Here is a 22,312-nt window from a genome sequence, read left to right as displayed (position 1 = left end):
TGTCAAACCAACTCACAATCACTCCAGGCAGCTCCCCGTTAGTATAATCAGAAAGAATATTCTTGAATTCAGACTCCATCAGAATTAAAAAGGGGTCAAGCAAGGTGGGGTGTTTGTGGAGCCTCCTTGGGGACAGTATAATCAGCAGGTCAGAAACATACACACAGGAAGGTAACATTTCACACACTGTTTTCTCACATACACTAGCTTTTCTTAGCAATCAAACCTCCTATCCCATTCACCTGCTGATAGATTTAGTTACTGTCTTTTTTTCTCTTTATGCTTTGATGTAAGTTGGAGTACCTGTTTATTTCTTACAAGGTTACAGATGAATTCAATCAGAAATGATAATCCAGGCAGTCAACCAGATCTGCAGGACCTCCCCAGTGTTGACCGTCCCGCTGGTAAACAGAGTGAATGTTGAAAGTGGTGGGTGGGCCGCTAATCAAGTGGGCTGCTTTTCTGTGGATGTTGTTGGTCTCCATGAGTTTCCTTGGAGCTGCAATAGTCCAGGCAAGCTGTTGAGAATGGAACACAGCCGATTGTCCCTCCTCTGAACATCAGGCAACAAGGTCAGTCAGGTGGTTCAGGTTGAACATAGACTGAATCGTGGACAACTGCGGGCTATGTGAACTGAAGCACATGTGGGAAGATCTCTGGTCTTATCTTTCAAGGGATCTCTTTAGCACAGTCCTGGCATTTCTGTTGGTGGGCTTGATGTTTGAGACCTGCTTCCAACTTCAGCAGAAGCTGAAAAGACAAAGGAATAATACTTCGGTTTCAAACCTACGAATCTGTGCAACTCTGTACAGGGGAACCTCGACTATCCGAATGAGATGGTGGGCACTATTTCGTTTGGATAATCGATTAAATGCCTTTCCTCTGGGCTGAGAGTTTTTAAAATCTGCTCCCCGTTCAGGAGACTGTGGAAACACACAGCGTGTGAGACATCGCCCCCAACCCCTCCCACGGCCATACATGCCTCCCGCCCCCAGCCAACACCGCACCCCCTTCTACCCCCCTCGACACTGCCCCCCCCAGCTGTCCAATATACCCCCGTTCTCAATCCCGTCCAACACCATCCCCAACCCCGTCCAACACGCTCCCAACCACGTCCAACACCGCCCCCAATCCCATCCAACACCGCCCCCAATCCCATCCAACACCGCCCCCAACCCCGTCCAACACCGCCCCCAATCCCATCCAACACCGCCCCCAACCCCGTCCAACAACGCCCCCAATCCCGTCCAACACCGCCCCCAACCACGTCCAACAACGCCCCCAACCACGTCCAACACCGCCCCAACCACGTCCAACACCGCCCGGAACCACGTCCAACACCGCCCCAACCACATCCAACACTGCCCCAAACCCTGCCCAAAACCACCCACCCAACCCAGTCCAACACCACCCCCAATCCTGTCCAATACCACCCCCAACCAAGTCCAATACCACCCCCCAACCCCGTCCAACACTGCTCCCCAACCCTGTCCAACACCACCCCCAATCCTGTCCAACACCGCCCCCCAACCAAGTCCAACACCACCCCCAACCCCGTCCAACACCACCCCACAGCCCCGTCCAACACTGCTCCCCAACCCCATCCAACACTGACCCCGACCCTGTCCAACACCGCCCCACAGCCATGTCCAACACCGCCCCCAACCCCGTCCAACACTGCTCCCGAACCCTGTCCAACACCACCCACAATCCTGTCCAACACCGCCCCCCAACCAAGTCCAACACCACCCCCCAGCCCCGTCCAACACTGCTCCCCAACCCCATCCAACACCGACCCTGACCCTGTCCAACACCTCCCCACAGCCATGTCCAACACCGCCCCCACCCCGTCCAACACCGCCCCCAATCCCGTTCAACACCGCCCCCCAAACCCATCCAACACCACCCCCCCAACCCTGTCCAACACCGCTCACCCAACCCCGTTCAACACCGCCCCCCAACCCCGTCCAACACTGCTCCCCAATCCCGTTCAACACCGCCCCCCAAACCCATCCAACACCACCCCCCCAACCCTGTCCAACACCGCTCACCCAACCCCATTCAACACCGCCCCCCAACCCCGTCCAACACTGCTCCCCAACCCCATTCAACACCGACCCCAACCCTGTCCAACACCGCCCCCCCCAAGCCCTGTCCAACACTGCCCCCAACCCCGTCCAACACCGCCCCCCCAACCCTGTCCAAATCGCCCCCAACCCCGTCCAACACTGCCCCCCAATCCCCGTCCAACACCGCCCCCCAACCCTGTCCAACACCACCCCCCCAACCCCATCCAACACCACCCCCCCAATCCCATCCAACACCGCCCCCTAACCCCATCCAATACTGCTCCCCAACTCCGTCCAACACCACCCCCCCAACCCCGTCCAACACCACCCCCAATCCTGTCCAACACCGCCCCCCAACCCTGTCCAACAGCGCCCCCCAACCCTGTCCAACACCACTCACCCAATCCTATCCAACACCGACCCCAACCCTGTCAAACACTCCCCAACCCTGTCCAACACCACCCCCCAACCCCGTCCAACACCACCTCCCACAACCCCGTCCAACACCGCCCCCCAACCCCGTCCAACACTGTTCCCCAATCCCATCCAACACTGCTCCCCAACCCCGTCCAACACCGACCCCTACCCTGTCCAACACCGACCCCAACCCCGTCCAACACCGACCACAACCCCGTCCAACACCGCCCCCCAACCCCGTTCAACACCGCCCCCCAACCCCGTCCAACACCACCCCCAATCCTGTCCAACACCGCCCCCCAACCCTGTCCAACAGCGCCTCTCAACCCTGTCCAACACCACTCAGCCAACCCCATCCAACACCGACCCCAACCCTGTCAAACACCCCCCAACCCTGTCCAACACCGCCCCCCAAACCCCGTCCAACACCACCCCACCAACCCTGTCCAACACCGCCCCCCCAACCCCGTCCAACACTGCATCCCAACCCCGTCCAACACCGACCCCTACCCTGTCCAACACCGCCCCCCAATCCTGTCCAACACTGACCCCAATCCCGTCCAACACCGCCCCCCAATCCCATCCAACACTGCCCCAATCCCGTCCAACACCACCCCCAATCCCGTCCAACACCCCCCTCCAACCCCATCCAATACTGCCCCCAAACTCGTCCAACACTGCTCCCCAAACCCGTTCAACACCGCCCCCAATCCCGTTCAATACCTGCCCCAATCCTGTCCAACACCGCCCCCCCAACCCTGTCCAACACCGTCCCCCAACGCTGTCCAACACCGCCCCCCAACCCCATCCAACACTGCTCACCCAACCCCGTCCAACACCGCTCACCCAACCCCGTCCAACACCGCCCCCCAACCCCGTCCAACACTGCTCCCCAAACCCGTTCAACACCGACCCCAACACTGTCCAACACCACCCCCAACCCCATCCAACACCGCCCGCCAACCCCATCCAACACTGCCCCCAAAGCCCGTCCAACACGGCCCGCCAACCCCGTCCAACACCCCACCAACCCTGTCCAACACCGCCTCCCCCACCCTGTCCAACACTGAGCCCAACCCTATTCAACACCGCCCCAACCCCGTCCAACACCACCCCCCCAACCCCATCCAACACCGCCCCCAACCCTGTCCAACACTGCCCTCAACCCCGTCCAACACCACCCCCAACCCCGTCCAACACTGCCCCCAACCCCATCCAATACTGCCCACCAAACCCGTCCAACACCGCACGCAACCCCGTCCAACACAGCCCCCAACCATGTCCAACACTCCCCCCCCCACCCCGTTCAATACCGACACCCCAACCCCATCCAAAACCGCCCCCCCAACCCCATCCAACACCACCGCCCCATCCCGTCCAACACCGCCCCAAACCCTGCACAACACTGCTCCCCAACTCCGTCCAAAACAACCCCCCAACCCCATCCAACACTGACCCCCCAACTCCACCCAATACCAAACCCACAACCCCATCCAACACTGCCACAACTCTGTTCAACACCGCCCTCCAACTGCGTCCAACACCGCCCCCAACCCTGTACTACACTGTCCCCCAACCCTGTCCAACAGTGCCCCTCAACCCCGTTCAACACCGACACCCCAACCCCATCCAAAACCACCCCACCAACCGCATCCAACACCACCCCCCAATCCCATCCAACAATGCCCCCCAATCCCATCCAACACAGCCCCCCAACCCCGTCCAACACCGCCCCCTAACCCTGTCTAACACCAACCCACAAACCCTGTCCAACACAGCCCCCCCAACCCTGTCCAACACCGCCCCCACCTCGTCCAACACCGCCCCCAATCCTGTCCAACACCACCCCCCAACCCTGTCCAACACCGCCCCTCAACCCTGTACAACACCGCCCCCCCAACCACATCCAACACCGCCCCCCAACCCCATCCAACAACGCCAACCTCGTCCAACACCGCCCCCTCAACCCCATCCAACATCACCCCCAACCCTGTCCAACACCGCCCCCCCCAACCCCATCCAACACTGCCCCCCAACCCCGTCCAACACTGGTCCCGACACCCTTCCAATATAGCCCCCCAACCCTGTCGAACACCTCCCCCAAATCCGTCCAACACCGCACCCTAACCCTGTCCAACAACGCCCCCAACCCTGTTTAACCCCGCCGCCCTTCCACATCCAACACCCCCCAAACCCGTCCAACACCGCCCCCATCCCGTCCAACACCGCGCCCAACCCTGTCCAACACTGCTCCACAACCCCGTAAAACACAACCCGCCAACCCCATCCAACACCGACCCCCCAACCCCGTCCAACACCGCCCCCCAAACCTGTCCAACACCGCCCTCCAACCCCATCCAACAGCGACCCCCCCAACCCCGTCCAACACTGCCCCCAGCCCCATCCAACACCGCCCCCCAACCCCATCCAACACTGCCCCCAACCCCGTCCAATACCTCCCCCAAACCTGTCCAACACCTCCCCCAACCCTGTCCAACACCGCCCTTCAACACCGACCCCCCCAACCCCATCCAACACCGCCCCAATCCCATCCAATACCGACTCCCCAACCCCGTTCAACACCAACCCCCAAACCCATCCAACACCGACCCCAATCCATCCAACCCCGCACTCCCAACCCCATCCAACACCGACCGTCCAACACTGCCCCCAAACGCTGTGCAACACCGCCTGCCAACCCCGTCCAACACCGCCCCCCAACCACATCCATACCGCCCCCCAACCCTGTTAACACCGCCCAAAAACCCCGTCTAACACTAACCCACCAACCCCGTCCAACACCGCTCCCCCAACCCCGTCCACCACCACCCCCAAACCCGTCCAACCCTGCCCCCCAACCCCATCCAACACCGACCCCCCAATACCGTCCAACACCGCACCCCAACCCCATCCAACATTGCCCCCAAACACCGTCCAACACCCCCTGCCAACCCCGTCAACACCGCCCAATAACCCCGTCCAACATCGCTCCCCCAACCCCGTCCAACACCGCCCCCAACCCCGTGCAACCTACCCTCCAACCCCATCCAATACCGTCCCAAATCCCATCCAACCCCGCCCCCTGAACTCCATCCAACACTGATCCCCCAATCCCGTCCAACACCGCACCCCAACCCCGTCCAACACCGCCCCCCCAACCAAATCCATACCGCCCACAACCCCGTCAATACTGCCCCCAATCACGTCCAACCCTGCCCCCCCAACCCCGTCCAACACCAACCCCCCAACCCCGTCCAACACTGCCCCCCCAACCCAGTCGAACACTGCCCCTAACCCTGTTCAACACCACCCCCTGACTCCGTCTAACACCGACCCACCAACCCCGTACAACACCGCCCACAACCTCGTCCAACACCGCCCCCCACCTCATCCAACACCGCCTCCCCAACCCTGTCCAACACTGTCCCCCAACCCCGTCCAACACGGCCCACCACAACACCGTCCAACACCACCTCCTAACTCGTCCGACACCGCCCTGCAACCCCGTCCAACACTGCCCCCAACCCTGTCCAACACCGCACCCCAACCCTGTCCAACAACGCCCCCAACCCTGTTTAACCCCGCCGTCCTTCCACATCCAACACGCCCCAAACCCGTCCAACACCGCCCCCCCATCCCGTCCAACACCGCGCCCAACCCCGTCCAACACTGCTCCCCAACCCCGTAAAACACAAGCCCCCAACCCCATCCAACACCGACCCCCCAACCCCGTCCAACACCGCCCCCCAAACCTGTCCAACATCGCCCCCCAACCCCATCCAACACCGACACCCCAACCCCGTCCAACACTGCCCCCAGCCCCATCCAACACCGTCCCCCCAACCCCGTCCAACACCTCCCCCAAACCTGTCCAACACCTTCCCCAACCCTGTCCAACACCGCCCTTCAACACCGACCCCCCCAACCCCATCCAACACCGCCCCAATCCCATCCAACACCGACCCCCCAACCCCGTTCAACACCAACCCCCCAAACCCATCCAACACCGACCCCAATCCCATCCAACCCCGCACTCCCAGCCCCATCCAACACTGACCCCCCAACGCCGTTCAACACTGCCCCCAAACGCCGTCCAACACCGCCTGCCAACCCCGTCCAACACCGCCTGCCAACCCCGTCCAACACCGCCCCCCCAACCACATCCATACCGCCCCCCAACCCTGTTAACACCGCCCAAAAACCCCGTCTAACACCGACCCACCAACCCCGTCCAACACCGCTCCCCCAACCCCGTCCACCACCACCCCCAATCCCATCCAACCCTGCCCCCCAACCCCATCCAACACCGACCCCCCAATCCTGTCCAACACCGCACCCCAACCGCGTCCAACACCGCCCCCAACCCTGTCCAACACCGCCCCCAACCCTGTCTAACACTGCTCCCAACCCCATCCAACACAGCCCCCCCCAACCCATCCAACACCGACCCCCCAACCCCGTCCAACACCGACCCCCCCAACCCCGTCCAACACCGCCCACCCAGCCCTGTCGAACACTGCCCCCAGCCCTGTTCAACACCGCCCCTAACCCCGTCTAACACCGACCCACCAACACCGCCCCCAACCTCGTCCAACACCGCCCCCCCCCACCCCGTCCAACACCGCCCCCCAACTCTGTCCAACACTGCCCCCCCAACCCCGTCCAACACGGCCCCCTATCTCGTCCCAACACCGCCCCCCAACCCCATCCAACACCGCTCCCAACCCTGTCCAACACCCCCCCCCCCACCCCCACCAACATCGCTCCCCCAACCCTGTCCAACACTGTCCCCCAACCCCGTCCAACACCGGCCCCCGCAACCCCGTCCAACACTGCCCCCAACCCCATCCAACACTGCCCCCAATCCCGTCCAACACCGCCCCCAACCCCGTCAAACCCCAGCCCCGTACAACACCGCCCCCAACCCCATCCAACACTGCCTCCAACCCCGTCCAACACCGCCCTCCAAACCCGTCCAACACCGCCCCCCAACCCCGTTCAACATCGACCCCCCAACCCTGTCCAACACTGCCCCCAACCCCGTCCAACACCGCCCCCCAACCCCGTCCAACACCGCCCCCAACCCCGTCAAACCCCAGCCCCGTACAACACCGCCCTCCAAACCTGTCCAACACCGCCCCCCCAACCCCGTTCAACATCGACCCCCCAACCCTGTCCAACACTGCCCCCAACCCCATCCAACACCGCCCCCCAATCCCGTCCAACACCGCCCCCAACCCCATCCAACACCGACCCCCCCAATCCCGTCCAACATCGCACCCCAAACCCGTCCAACACCGCCCCTAAACCCAGTCCAACACCGCCTGCCAACACCGCCCCCCAACCACATCCATACCGCCCCCCAACCCCGTCAACACCGCCCCCTAACCCCGTCTAACACCGACCCCCAACCACATCCAACACAGCCCGCAATCACGTCCAACACCGCCCCCCAACCCCGTCCAACACCGCCCCCAACCCTGTTCAACACCGACCCCCCCAATCCCGTCCAACACCGCCCCCAACCCTGTTCAACACCGACCCCCCAATCCCGTCCAACACTGCCCCCAAACCCCGTCCAACACCGCCCCCCAACCCTGTTCAACACCGACCCCCCAATCCCATCCAACACTGCCCCCGAACCCCGTTCAACACCGACCCCCCAACACCATCCAACACTGCCCCAATCCCATCCAACCCCGCCCCCCAACCCCATCCAACACCAACCCCCCAACCCCGTCAAACCTCAGCCCCGTCCAACACCGCCCCCCCAACCCCACCCAACACTGCCTCCAACCCCGTCCAACACCGCCCTCCAAACCCGTCCAACACCGCCCCCCATCACCGCCCCCCCAATCCTGTCGAACACTGCACCCAACCCTGTTCAACACCGCCCCCTGACCCCGTCTAACACCGACCCACCAACCCCGTCCAACACCGCCCCCAACCTCGTCCAACACCGCCCCCCCAACCTCGTCCAACACCGCCCCCCCAACCCTGTCCAACACTGTCCCCCAACCCCGTCCAACACCACCCACCCCAAACCCGTCCAACACCGCCCCCTATCTCGTCCGACACCGCCCCGCAACCCCGTCCAACACCGCCCCCAACCCTGTCCAACACCGCCCCAAACCTGTCTAACACTGCTCCCCAACCCCATCCAACACCGCCCCCCAACCCCATCCAACACCGACCGTCCAACACCGACCCCCAACCTCGTCCAACACCGCCCCCCCACCCCGTCCAAAACCGACCCCCCAACCCTGTCCAACACCGACCCCAACTCTGTCCAACACTGCCGCCCAACCCCGTCCAACACCGCCCCCAATCCCGTCCAACACTGCCCCCAAACCCCGTCCAACACCGCCCCCCAACCCTGTTCAACACCGACCCCCCAATCCCGTCCAACACTGCCCCCAAACCCCGTCCAACACCGCCCCCCAACCCTGTCCAACACCGTCCCCTAAACCCTCTCCAACACTGTCCCCCAACCCCATCACACACCGACCTCCAACCCAGTCCAACCCCACCCCCTGCTCCGTCCAACACTGCCCCCGAACCCCGTTCAACACCGACCCCCCAACCCCATCCAACACTGCCCCAATCCCATCCAACCCCGCCCCCCAACCCCATCCAACACCAACCCCCCAACCCCGTCAAACCTCAGCCCCGTCCAACACCGCCCCCCCAACCCCACCCAACACTGCCTCCAACCCCGTCCAACACCGCCCTCCAAACCCGTCCAACACCGCCCCCCATCACCGCCCCCCCAATCCTGTCGAACACTGCACCCAACCCTGTTCAACACCGCCCCCTGACCCCGTCTAACACCGACCCACCAACCCGGTCCAACACCGCCCACAACCTCGTCCAACACCGCCCCCCCAACCCTGTCCAACACTGTCCCCCAAACCCGTCCAACACCTCCCACCCCAAACCCGTCCAACACCGCCCCCTATCTCGTCCGACACCGCCCCGCAACCCCGTCCAACACCGCCCCCAACCCTGTCCAATACCGCCCCCAAACCTGTCTAACACTGCTCCCCAACCCCATCCAACACCGCCCCCCAACCCCATCCAACACCGACCGTCCAACACCGACCCCCAACCTCGTCCAACACCGCCCCCCCACCCCGTCCAAAACCGGCCCCCCAACCCTGTCCAACACCGACCCCAACTCTGTCCAACACCGACCCCAACTCTGTCCAACACTGCCCCCCAACCCCGTCCAACACCGCCCCCTATCTCGTCCAACACCGCCCCCCAACCCCATCCAACACCGCCCCCAACCCTGTCCAACACCGCCCCCTCACCCCCACCAACACCGCCCCCCCAACCCTGTCCAACACTGTCCCCCAACCCCGTCCAACACTGGCCCCTGCAACCCCGTCCAACACTGCCCCCAGCCCCGTCCAACACCGCCCCCAACCACGTCCAACACCGCCCCATCAACCCCGTCAAACCCCAGCCCCGTCCAACACCGCACCCCCAACCCCATCCAACATTGCCTCCAACCCCGTCCAACACTGCCCTCCAAACCCGTCCAACACCGCCCCTCAACCCCGTCCAACACCGCGCCCAACCCTGTCCAACACTGCCCCCCAACACCAAACCCCAACCCTGTCCAACACCGCACACAACCTTGTCCAACACCGCCCCCAACCCCGTCCAACACCGCCCCCCCAACCGTGTCCAACACCGCCCCCCAACCCTGTCCAACACCGCCCCCCAATCCCATCCAACACCGCCCCCCAACCCCGTCCAACACCGACCCCAATCTTGTCCAACACCGCCCCCCCAACCCCATCTAACACTGCACCCCAACCCTGTCCAACACCGCCCCCCCAACCCCGTCCAACACCGCCCCCAACCCCATCCAACACCGATCCTCCAACCCCATCCAATACCGCCCCCCAACCCTGTCCAATACCACCCCCCAACCCAGTCCAACACCGCCTCCAATCCTGTCCAACACTGCCCCAACCCCGTCCAACACCGCCCCCCAACCCCGTTCAACACCGACCCCCAACCCCATCCAACACTGCCCCAATCCCATCCAAGCCCGCCCCTCAACCCCATCCAACACCGACCCCCCCAATCCCATCCAACACTGCCCCCAAACCCCGTCCAACACCACCTGCCAACCCTGTCAACACCGCCCCCAACCCCGTCTAACACCGCTCCCAACCCTGTCCAACACCGCCCCCCAACCCCGTCCAACACCGCCCCCAACCCTGTTCAACACCGCCCCCAACCCTGTTCAACACCGCCCCCCCAACCCTGTCGAACACTGCCCCCAACCCTGTTCAACACCGCCCCCTGACCCCGTCTAACACCGACCCACTAACCCCGTCCAACACCGCCCCCAACCTCGTCCAACACCGCCCCCCCAACCCTGTCCAACACTGTTCCCCAACCCCGTCCAACACCGCCCACCCCAAACCCGTCCAACACCGCCCCCTATCTCATCCGACACCGCCCCGCAATCCCGTTCAACACCGCCCCAACCCTGTCCAACACCGCCCCCAACCCTATCTAACACTGCTCCCCAACCCCATCCAACACCGACCGTCCAACACCGACCCCCAACCTCGTCCAACACCGCCCCCCCACCCCGTCCAAAACCGCCCCCCCCAACCCTGTCCAACACCGACCCCAACTCTGTCCAACACTGCCCCCCAACCCCGTCCAACACCGCCCCCTATCTCGTCCAATACCGCCCCCCAACCCCATCCAACACCGCCCCCAACCCTGTCCAAAACCGCCCCCTCACCCCCACCAACACCGCCCCCCCAACACTGTCCCCCAACCCCGTCCAACACTGGCCCCCGCAACCCCGTCCAACACTGCCTCCAACACCGCCCCCAACCCCGTCCAACACCGCCCCACCAACCCCGTCAAACCCCAGCCCCGTCCAACACCACGCCGCCAACCCCATCCATCATTGCCTCCAACCCCGTCCAACACTGTCCTCCAAACCCCGTCCAACACCGCACCCCAACCCCGTCCAACACCGCGCCCAACCCTGTCCAACACTGCCCCCCAACACCAACCCCCAACCCTGTCCAACACCGCCCACAACCTCGTCCAACACCGCCCCCAACCCCGTCCAACACCGCCCCCCCAACCCTGTCCAACACCGCTCCCCAACCCTGTCCAACACCGCCCCCCAACCCCGTCCAACACCGCCCCCAATCTTGTCCAACACCGCCCCCCCAACTCCATCTAACACTGCACCCCAACCCTGTCCAACACCGCCCCCCCAACCCCGTCCAACACCGCCCCCAACCCCATCCAACACCGATCCTCCAACCCCATCCAACACCACCCCCAACCCTGTCCAACACCACCCCCCAACCCAGTCCAACACCGCCTCCAATCCTGTCCGACACTGCCCCAACCCTGTCCAACACCGCCCCCAACCCCATTCAACACCGACCCCCAACCCCATCCAACACTGCCCCAATCCCATCCAACCCCGCCCCTCAACCCCATCCAACACCGACCCCCCCAATCCCATCCAACACTGCCCCCAAACCCCGTCCAACACCACCTGCCAACCCTGTCAACACCGCCCCCAACCCCGTCTAACACTGCTCCCAACCCTGTCCAACACCACCCCCCCAATCCCGTCCAACACCACCCCAATCTCGTCCAACACCGACCCCCAAACCCAACCAACATTGCCTCCAACCCCGTCCAACACCGCGCCCAACCCTGTCCAACACTGCCCCCCAACACCGCCCCCCAACCCTGTCCAACACCACCCACAACCCCGTCCAACACCGCCCCCCCAACCCTGTCTAACACCGCCCCCCCAACCCCGTCCAACACCGCCCCCCAACCCCATCCAACACCGCCCCCCAACCCTGTCCAACACCGCCCCCAATCTTGTCCAACACCGCCCCCCCAACCCCATCTAACACTGCACCCCAACCCTGTCCAACACCACCCCACCAACCCCATCCAACACCGCCCCCCAACCCTGTCCAACACCGCCCCGTCCAACACCAGCCCCTCAACCCCATCCAACACTGCCCCCCAACCGTGTCCAACACCACCCACCCAACCCTGTCCAACACCGCCCCCCCAACCCCATCCAACACCACCCCCCACCCTGTCCAACACCGCCCCGTCCAACACCAGCCCCTCAACCCCAACCAACACTGCCTCCCAACCCTGTCCAACACTGCCCCGCCCCAACCCCGTCCAACAGGATTCTGTCACAGAAAGCAATTGAGGCTGAAACAATGAATGCTTTCAAAAGGAGATAGATATAGTTCTTAGAGCAAAAGGGACAAAGGGTCTGGGTGAAAGCTGAAATGAATTGGATGATCAGCTGTGACCGTATTGAATGACGGAATAGGCTTCATGCTTCTATGATTCAAAGATACTGTGCCTTTAGAATGAGTGGGTAACGCAACAAAATCAAAATTTGAGATTATGTTGCTGTCAAGGCCAGCAATTGTTGCCCACTGTGACTGTTATTGAGCTGCTTGTAAGGTGATATCAGGAAGCAGTTAAGAGTTAACTCTACTGTTTGATGTCTAGAGTCACATATAGGCTAGGCCGGGGAGGAATGACAGAGTTAAACAGTCTACCCCACCCCCCAAACACACACACATCCCACCAAAAGGCATTAGTGAACCAGGTGGCATTTTACAACAATCCAGTGAGCTCCGGAGCACTACCATTGACACTAGCTCTTTATTTAAGATTGCAATTAAAAGTCTTTGGTTGTTGAGGTGCAAGTTGAATGTTTGTCTTTGGGTCGTGATGATTACTTTGAAATATTTTCTTATCAGCCTATTCTGAGTTGTTATTAGATACCTCTTGAGCAGGTGGGGCTTTAACCCAGGCCTCCTGGCTCAGAGATAGGGACATTACTTCTGCACCACAAGAACCCCCAGCCATAACATCTGTATTGCTGTAGCCAATAACCTCCTTGTTCAAAATAGGTGCGAATATCAGAAGGACTGAACAATTACATTCATGGATTTAGATTAGATTACTTACAGTGTGGAAACAGGCCCTTCTACCTAACAAGTCCACTCCACCCCGCCGAAGCGCAACCCACCCATACTCCCCCCCTTACCTAACACTATGGGCAATTTAGCATGGCCAATTCACCTGACCTGCACATCTTTGGGTTGTGGGAGGAAACTGGAGCACCCGGAGGAAACCCACGCAGACACTGGGAGAACGTGCAAACTCCTCGCAGTCAGTTGCCTGAGGCGGGAATTGAACCCAGGTCTCTGGCACTGTGAGGCAGCAGTGCTAACCACTGTGCCACCGTGCACAGTGAAAAAAAATGAAAAAAGGCAGATAACAATGTCAGAGATGCCCCAGACCTCATTTTAACCAATCAACCTGAACATGAAGCATAGTCTCCATGCAAAGCCTTATCCGGCTACTTAGCCTGCTCCCCTGGAAGATTAGAGTGGAAAACCAGTTGGAAAGAAGGAAGGATTTGCATTTAGATCATTACCGTAGGATGTCACAAAGCACTTCACAGTAAATGAAGTACTTCAGAAATGTACTGACTGATGTAGAAAAACATGGCAGTAGCTGTGTGCACAGCAAGATCACACAGGCAGCAATTAAACATGAACCAGGTTATTTCTTCCAGTGATGTTACTTCATGTCTGAATATTAGCCAGAGAACTGGGGGAGAACGCACTTGCATGGGGTTGGGGGCCTCAGTTTAATGTCTCTGATGGATTAGTATTCCCTCTGCACTGCCTAGACTTTAGTGCTCATGTCTCTGGATTTTCAAACTTGTGATCCAGCAGCCAGAGCTGCTACTCACTGAACCATGGTTCACACAATAAGAGAAGACTTCACTTACATGGAAGAATTAATTAGGTTCAATTCCATTTATCATTCTGTGGTTAAATCCAGGGATTAAAGGCTGCAGAACACTACTCTGTGTTTGCTTCTGTCCTTGTTTCTGAGGATAGGATTAGACCAGGCTCAGGGCCAAAGTACTGCAATGGTTTGCTTTTGCTGTCTGCAGGATAGTTGCTCTCACTTACCTTCAGCTATAAGGGAACGATTTTATCGATGTTTTTCAGAGAATCCCTACAGTAGGGAAGCAGGCCATATGGCCCACTGATGTTCCGAAGAGCATCCCTCCCAGACCCACCCCTCCACCCTATCCCCATCACCCCACACTTTGCATGGCTAACTCGCTTAGGCTACACATCCCTAGACGCTACAGGCAATGTACCACAGCCAATCCACTTAACCTGCATACCTTTGGACATTGGGAAGAAATTGGAGCGGCCGGAGGAAACCCACACAGACACAGGCAGAATGTACAAACTCCACACTGACGGTTGCCCAAGGGTGGACTTGAACTTGAGTCTGTGAGGCAGCAGTGCTAATCAGTGACACCACGCTGACTACACCGTGATGATCGACAGGCTAACAATCCAGTGGTTCAACCACAAAACCACTTCCATGGCCGACAAGTCCTGTGTTGGGGTTCGAACCCAGAGCTTTTGATTCAGGAGGTAGGGCTGCCTGTGCCTGCAGTAAGAGACCACAGAAGCCAAAGTCTACCAGCTCAGCGAGGAATATCCTCAAATGCTGTCTCAGGTTTAAATTGCTTCTGTTGCTCCATACCAGAGAATCAATATCATTGCATTGTTGCCATAACTCCTGTTGGTATTACCCCAAGTTGCTAAAACACTGACATTATTCTGTGAAGGTTGGACTTTTTATTCATTCACGCGATTCACCAGCAGTAACTACATCACTGTGGGTCGGGAGTCACATATAGGCCAGATCAAGGTGAGGTTGGCAGCTTCTCTCCCTGAAGGACTTTAGTTGGTTTTCACCCAACAAGCAGCAATGGTTCTCATGAGTCCCTTAATTACAGATTTTTGTGGAATTAAAATCTCACCATCTGCTGTGGCAGGATTCGAACCCGGGACTCCGGAATGTTACTCAGGTCTCTGGAACAAAGAGCTAATGATAATACTATTGCCTCCCATAATGGGGGAAGGGAGATAGAGAGCTGCTGAAGAATTACAGAGCACCAAGGCCTACAGGCTTATGCAGCAAGCTAGGTGAGCTATTTGGACAAAAAGACAGTAACAAATTTTGGCTACCTCTTCGTGTGAAGAAATGCTTCCTGGTATGACCTTTGAACAGTATGACTCTAAGTTTAAGGTTGTACTGTCTTGATCAAGAGCACCCACCCACTGCCCCTTCAAACCATCCCACCCACTCCCAGGAAATAGTTTCTCTCTATCCTAGGCATTCGACAAGGTTCCCCATGGGAGACTGGTTAGCACGGTTAGATCTCACGGAATACAGGGAGAACTAGCCATTTGGATATAGAACTGGCTCAATGGTAGAAGACAGAGGGTGGTGATGGAGGGTTGTTTTTCTGACTGGAGGCCTGAGACCAGTGGCATGCCACAAGGATCGGTGCTGGGTCCTCTGCTTTTTGTCAGATACATAAATGATTTGGATGCGAGCATAAGAGGTACAGTTAGTAAGTTTGCAGATGACAGAAGTTTGGAGGTGTAGTGGACAGCGAAGAGTGGTATGTGTATGGAATGAGCTGCCAGAGGAAGTGGTGGAGGCTGGTACAATTGCAACATTTAATAGGCATTTGGATGGGTATATGAATAGGAAGGGTTTGGAGGGATATGGGCCGGGTGCTGGCAGGTGGGACTAGATTGGGTTGGGATATCTGGTTGGCACGGATGGGTTGAACCAAAGGGTCTGTTTCCATGCTGTACATCTCTAAGACTCTATTTGAAACACTTGAATCAGATTGCCCCCTCAATCTTTCATACTGCAATATCAGCAAGGAGTGCACAACTCAGTTTCATAGTTTAGTCCATGAATCGCCGCAATGACCCCTTTAAGACTGATGTATCCTTCCCGAAGTGTGATATTCAGAACTGAAGGTTTTTACTCCAGTCATTGTCTAATGAAAGCTCTGCAGAACAAGAGAAAATAACTGCTCTCCATCTCGTCTCTAAAACCTCCTTCATCTTAAACACTTCAGAATGTAATCCATTTTGTGAATAACATTCAGATGCTTTGACATGCGAGGATTCTGTCTAATAAGTGCAGTTTTATGTTGTAACAGGATGTATCAGGGATTGTGAAATTTTACACTTTTAATGAGCTGTAGCAGATCCTTGGAGAGAAGCTTTGGCAGCATTTCCATTCATTCCCACCTTCCGTGAAAGTGTCTCAACACATTTTAGTTAATGCAGAACACCGTACCTTTTGTCTCTTTGGCAATGTCGAGTGCTCAGTCTTTGGGTCTCTGCAGTAGTCCTTTGTACCTCACAGATTTGCACGCGCTGGCAGTATATTAAACAGTGTAGCGGCTGTGTGGGGAAGACTTGTCAAGCTCTAGGACGGTCAAGTCAAAATCCAGATGCTTCCAGTTTGCTCCTGTGTCTGAGCAGCTGTTGCTCACTGAATGACACTCACAGCATCCAATATTATTGATTTGCTCAGATCAAAATAGATGCACAGATCAAAATTGATCTTGCAGGCTCCAGGACTTGCCACATTGTTAAACAGCTGATGAACTACTTTTTGAAATGTGGTCCCTGTTCTGGTGAAGTGTGGTTGCCAATTTCCACAGAGTAAGATAGAATTGATGCCAGGTACCTATATGTTGGCTTGGAGCCACGGTTTGTATTTCTCTTCAACTTGACTCATCCACGCCCACCATGAACTCCACCCACCCATTTTGAGGGCTTTATTTTGAAGTCCAGAGTCACATTGTTCAGTCTGGGTGTGGTATTGTTTGGGTCTGAACTTCTAAATGTTGTACATATACAGTATATCTCAGTTATGTTTAAATTTGAACATTTGAATTTGAATTTGTGGCAAATGAATTTCCTGTGTGTCTGAAGGGGTTTAATGATTTGCTCATGAGTATTTCTGTAATCATATTAATTTATTTTTAGGCATGTTTTGAAGGAGGTTGGTTTGGAGGCTAATGGAAATTTGTGTATATTTGGAGAGTTTACAAGTAAAGGAAGCAAGCAGTATACTCCATTAGCTTTCTGGTAGAAGATTCCAGGGTTCTTTTCAGGCTTAGGAGCAACAGCTTGAAGAAACAGACTTTTTTTTGTATTTTTGGTTTAGGTAACTCTTCAGAGTCGTAAGCTGAAGATGGATGTGTAAAGCAATTGCTCCTGAGAAAGGGAAAAGATAGTGAGTTTTGAAAAGATTTATAGCTCAGGTTGAGGTTTTAGATGTAGGTTTGCTCGCTGAGCTGAAAGGTTCATTTTCAGACGTTTTGTTACCTTACTAGGTAACGTCTTCAGTGGGCCACATGCGAAGCAATGCTGAAAATTGCTGCTTTCTATTTATATGTTTGTTGTTGAAGTCAACAAACACATCGAGTTAGACCCCATCTACGACTCCCTGAGAAAAGGAACCGGAAGTGGCTTCACCACAGGAAATGACATCACCACAGGAAATGAAAGCACCAACCCAAAGAAACCCAAATATATAAATAGAAAACAGGAATTTTCAGCATTGCTTCGTCTGAGGCCCACTGAAGGTGTTATCTAGTAAGGTAATGAAACGTCTGGAAATGAACTTTTCAGCTCAGCGGGAAAAGATAGGTTAGAATTGCAAAAAGTAGATTACCTTGGTGTATGAAGGTCAGCAAAAGTTCCAGACCAGAAGTGTTTAGTTAATATCCTGAAGAAAATTTGAAGTTGAGAAATTTTTAAGCTCAGTTATACAATGAATCAAGGAAGAGGTTATCAAATTCTCACAAGCAGAAATTGAAGCCACAGGTAAGTCAAATTCTGTGTTGGATACAAGAGGACATACTCTCTGCAGTGGGATGCTGTTGGGATTAATAGGATCGTACTTTGTGTTTCAAAATCTTTAAACGTGCATTATATGTGAATAGTCTGATTTGTTTTCTTTTATCCTCATTTCTTTTGTGTAATAAACTTCTGTGTTAATATTAAAATGAAAATCTGCAATATTACATGATTATGTTTGGTGTGAAACAACCTTATTAAAACAAAACAGAGAAAATATAATCCATCAAGTAAGCTTTCAATTTGTGATCTGACTTGTCCATAATAAGATCATCTGGAATTATAACAGTACACAGCAGCCAAAAGCTCAAGGAAGCAATCTTGCCATGGCTCCAGGGTTAAGATATGGGTCAGGCCAAACTTTACTTTGTCCTTCAGAAATGTTAGCGCAGTAGGAATTGTAAAGCCACACCAGGAGTCCTTGTAGATAGGCAAACAGTGGGGGTACGGGACAGGGTGCAAAATAGGAATCAGGCAGCAGGGTTTGAACCTGCTCAATGTTTGAATCTTGGGAATAACATACATTTCAAGAAGTTGCACGGGCAAAATAATTCATACCATTGCCGCACTGTGCAATGCTACATTGCAGCAAGCCAATCATGTCTTTTTTATTGTGTGTTTTTGTAACAGGAGCTTTTCACGGCAGAGTGCAAGTTCAAAGAGTCAGTTTTTGAGAACTATTACGTCATCTACTCCTCAACTCTATACCGGCAGCAGGAGTCAGGCCGAGCCTGGTTCCTGGGACTCAACAAGGATGGCCAGGTCATGAAGGGGAACCGAGTCAAGAAAACCAAGCCATCCTCCCATTTTCTACCAAAACCAATCGAAGGTAGGCTTCTTCTTTTACTTGTGCTGCTGAATCCTGTGAGGTTTTTTGACAGTCTGGTTGAGTAAATGGGATCAATAGCTCCTGATGTTCTCACAGCCTCAAAACTATTTCCTGTGAATACCCAACTCTACAGTGGGCAAGCAAAACCGCCTTTCAGAGCCTCCATGCTCGATCACTTGTATTGTCATTCATTGATAAGGCCCAGAGGTTGTTAGACTTTATGGAGAGCAGTTTATTTATTACTCTTAGGCATACGTTGTTTCTTTTTTCTCTTTTCTTTCACATTCAGAAGCGCTGTGAGAGTCGTGCAGTCACACAGCATGGAAACAGACTGTTTTGTCCAAATCGTCCATGCCGACCAGACATCCCAATCTGATCCAGTCCGATTTGCCAGCACCCGGCCCATACCCCTGTAAACCCTTCCTATTCATATACCCATCCAGATGCCTTTAAGATGTTGTAATTGTACCAGCCTCCACCCCTTCCTCGAGTAGCTCATTCCATACACGCAGCAGCCTCTGCGTGAAACTGTTACCCCTCAGGTCATTTTTAAACCTTTTCCCTCTCACCTTAAACTTATGGCCTCTAGTTTCAGACTCCCCCTTCGTAGGAAAACGACCATGGCTATTCACTCTAGCCATGCCCCTGATGATGTTATAAGCCTCTATGATGTCATCTCTCAGTCTCCAATACTCCAGGGAAAAACGGATCCAGCCTGTGTAGCCTCTCTCTTTAACTCAAGCCCTCCTGTCCCAGCAACATCCTTCTAAATCTTTTCTGCACCCTGCCACGTTTAACAACGTCCTTCCTATAGAAGGGCGACCAGAATTGAATGCAGTATTTAATATTCTGTGCGGCTGCAACATGACATCCCAGCTCCTGTACAGAGTGCACTGCCCAGTAAAGGCAAGTGTACCAAATGCTGGAGAGTCGGGTCGGGGGCCCTGAGGAGAGGGGTTAAGGGGTGCTGGAGGGTTGGGTCAGGGGATGGTGGGGAGAGTGGTTAATGGGTGCTGGAGGGTTGGGTCAGGGGGCTATGGGGAGAGGGGTTAAGGGGTGCTGGAGGGTTGGGTCAGGGGGCCATGGGGAGAGGGGTTAAGGGATGCTGGAGGGTTGGGTCAGGTTGCGGTGGGGAGAGGGGTTAAGGGGTGCTGGAGGGTTGGGTCAGGGGGCCATGGGGAGAGGAATTAAGGGGATGCTGGAGGGTTGGGTCAGGGGGCGGTGGGGAGAGGGGTTAAGGGGTGCTGGAGGGTTAGGTCAGGGGGCCGTGAGGAGAGGGGTTAAGGGGTGATGGAGAGTTGGGTCAGGGGGCCATGGGGAGAGGGGTTAAGGGGTGCTGGCGGGTTGGGTCAGGGGATCGTGGGGAGAGTGGTTAAGGGGTGCTGGCGGGTTTGGTCAGGGGGCTATGGGGAGAGGGGTTAAGGGGTGCTGGAGGGTTGGGTCAGGGGGCCATGGGGAGAGGGGTTAAGGGATGCTGGAGGGTTGGGTCAGGTTGCGGTGGGGAGAGGGGTTAAGGGGTGCTGGAGGGTTGGGTCAGGGGGCCATGGGGAGAGGAATTAAGGGGATGCTGGAGGGTTGGGTCAGGGGGCGGTGGGGAGAGGGGTTAAGGGGTGCTGGAGGGTTAGGTCAGGGGGCCGTGAGGAGAGGGGTTAAGGGGTGATGGAGAGTTGGGTCAGGGGGCCATGGGGAGAGGGGTTAAGGGGTGCTGGCGGGTTGGGTCAGGGGGCCATGGGGAGAGGGGTTAAGGGGTGCTGTAGGGTTGGATCAGGGGCCCGTGGGGAGAGGAGTGAAGGGATGCTGGAGGGTTGGGTCAGGGGGCCATGAGGAGAGAGGTTAAGGGGTGCTGTAGGGTTGGGTCAGGGGGCGGTGAGGAGAGAGGTTAAGGGATGCTGGAGGGTTGGGTCAGGGGGCCATGGGGAGAGGGGTTAAGGGGTGCTATAGGGTTGGGTCAGGGGGCCGTGAGGAGAGGAGTGAAGGGGTGCTGTAGGGTTGGATCAGGGGGCCATGAGGAGAGGGGTTAAGGGGTGCTGGAGGGTTGGGTCAGGGGGCCATGGGGTGAGGGGTTAAGGGGCGCTGTAAGGTTGGGTCAGGGGGCCGTGGGGAGAGGGGTGAAGGGGTGCTGTAGGGTTGGGTCATGGCAGCAGCAGGGTTTGGTGCATCAGAAGGTGTATTCCAGTGTGAGGCAGCAGGTTGAGTGTTTGGCTGGTATCAGATCCCTGGGCTTGAGATCTATCAATGCCACTAGCCGTTATTCAAAAAGTATCTTATAACCTCCTCGTCAAACCTACAGTTACCCCTCAAATCATCACCCCCATGCTGTGTATGGTAACATGACAGAGCGTGAGGTACTGAGATGTAGCAAATTGTCTAAAGATTGTTGAACCACCTCTCTCATCTCCATGGTCCTCTATAACATCCTCCTCTCCACCCTCTCCCTCCTTTCTCACCCTCTCTCTCCTTCCTATCCCTCCTCCCCCTTCTCCCAATCCTCCCCTTCTCTCCATCATCACTGTCCTCTCCCTCCTCCAACCCAGCTCACTGTTAAGTATCATTTCTGCTCGTTTATATAAAGCTCTTCATCAGCGATATCTTCCACAGTACACTTTAATGCTGTACCGAACACACTCCCCCTACAACGGGCTGCCTTGAATGGGAAAGAATCACTTGGAGAAACCTTTGTCACAGTGATTGATGGGTTCTGCTTGCTTTGCCCACGCACGTTTGCTTGCTGCTTATGGAGATATTGCAATGTGCTGGTGAGCATTTCCTTTGCTCACTGACATTACAAAGACCTTTGCAAAATAAAAACCCAATAGCAGAGCTGGCAACCCATTGTAGGCTCACGATTTTAGAACGCGCAGCAGAGACCAGGTTCCAGGAGACTTAGTTGTGCATTCGACGGGAATGAATCAGCACAAACATTGTTCAGTCAGGAAACATCCATCTCTGTGGGTTTTTTTGTTTGTATGAGGTGGCTGCATTCAGTAGTCAATTTCAAAAGCTTTTTAAAGTTAAACTTGCATAATGTTCAGCTGTTTGAAATTCATCCACACTAATGTTTTGAAATGAATCTGGTAATCGATTTTCTCAATGGACGTCCCTGTCCGCCGTAGTACTGCAGTAGTAGCAGCTTACATGCTTGACTGAACAATAAATACGAGCAATGTTTCCAC

General features: G+C 56.2%; 1 protein-coding gene across 2 annotated transcripts in view; it reads left to right on the top strand.

Annotated features, from left to right (window-relative positions):
- Positions 1–22,312, top strand: part of LOC122556132 (fibroblast growth factor 12) — a 204,589-nt gene that overhangs the window by 160,219 nt on the left and 22,058 nt on the right. For both annotated transcript variants that reach the window (XM_043702612.2, XM_087993363.1), the window contains exon 4: positions 18,941–19,139. In XM_043702612.2, coding sequence (XP_043558547.1) covers positions 18,941–19,139 — 199 coding nt within the window. The remainder of the gene's footprint in view (positions 1–18,940; positions 19,140–22,312) is intronic.

This window comes from Chiloscyllium plagiosum, unplaced genomic scaffold (genome assembly GCF_037043375.1).
Source record: "Chiloscyllium plagiosum isolate Xiang-an unplaced genomic scaffold, Cpla_swu_hap1 HiC_scaffold_13, whole genome shotgun sequence".
Lineage (NCBI taxonomy): Eukaryota > Metazoa > Chordata > Chondrichthyes > Orectolobiformes > Hemiscylliidae > Chiloscyllium > Chiloscyllium plagiosum.
The sequence above is the reverse complement of the archived record's forward strand: the minus strand, read 5'-3'. Positions and strand labels throughout refer to the sequence as shown.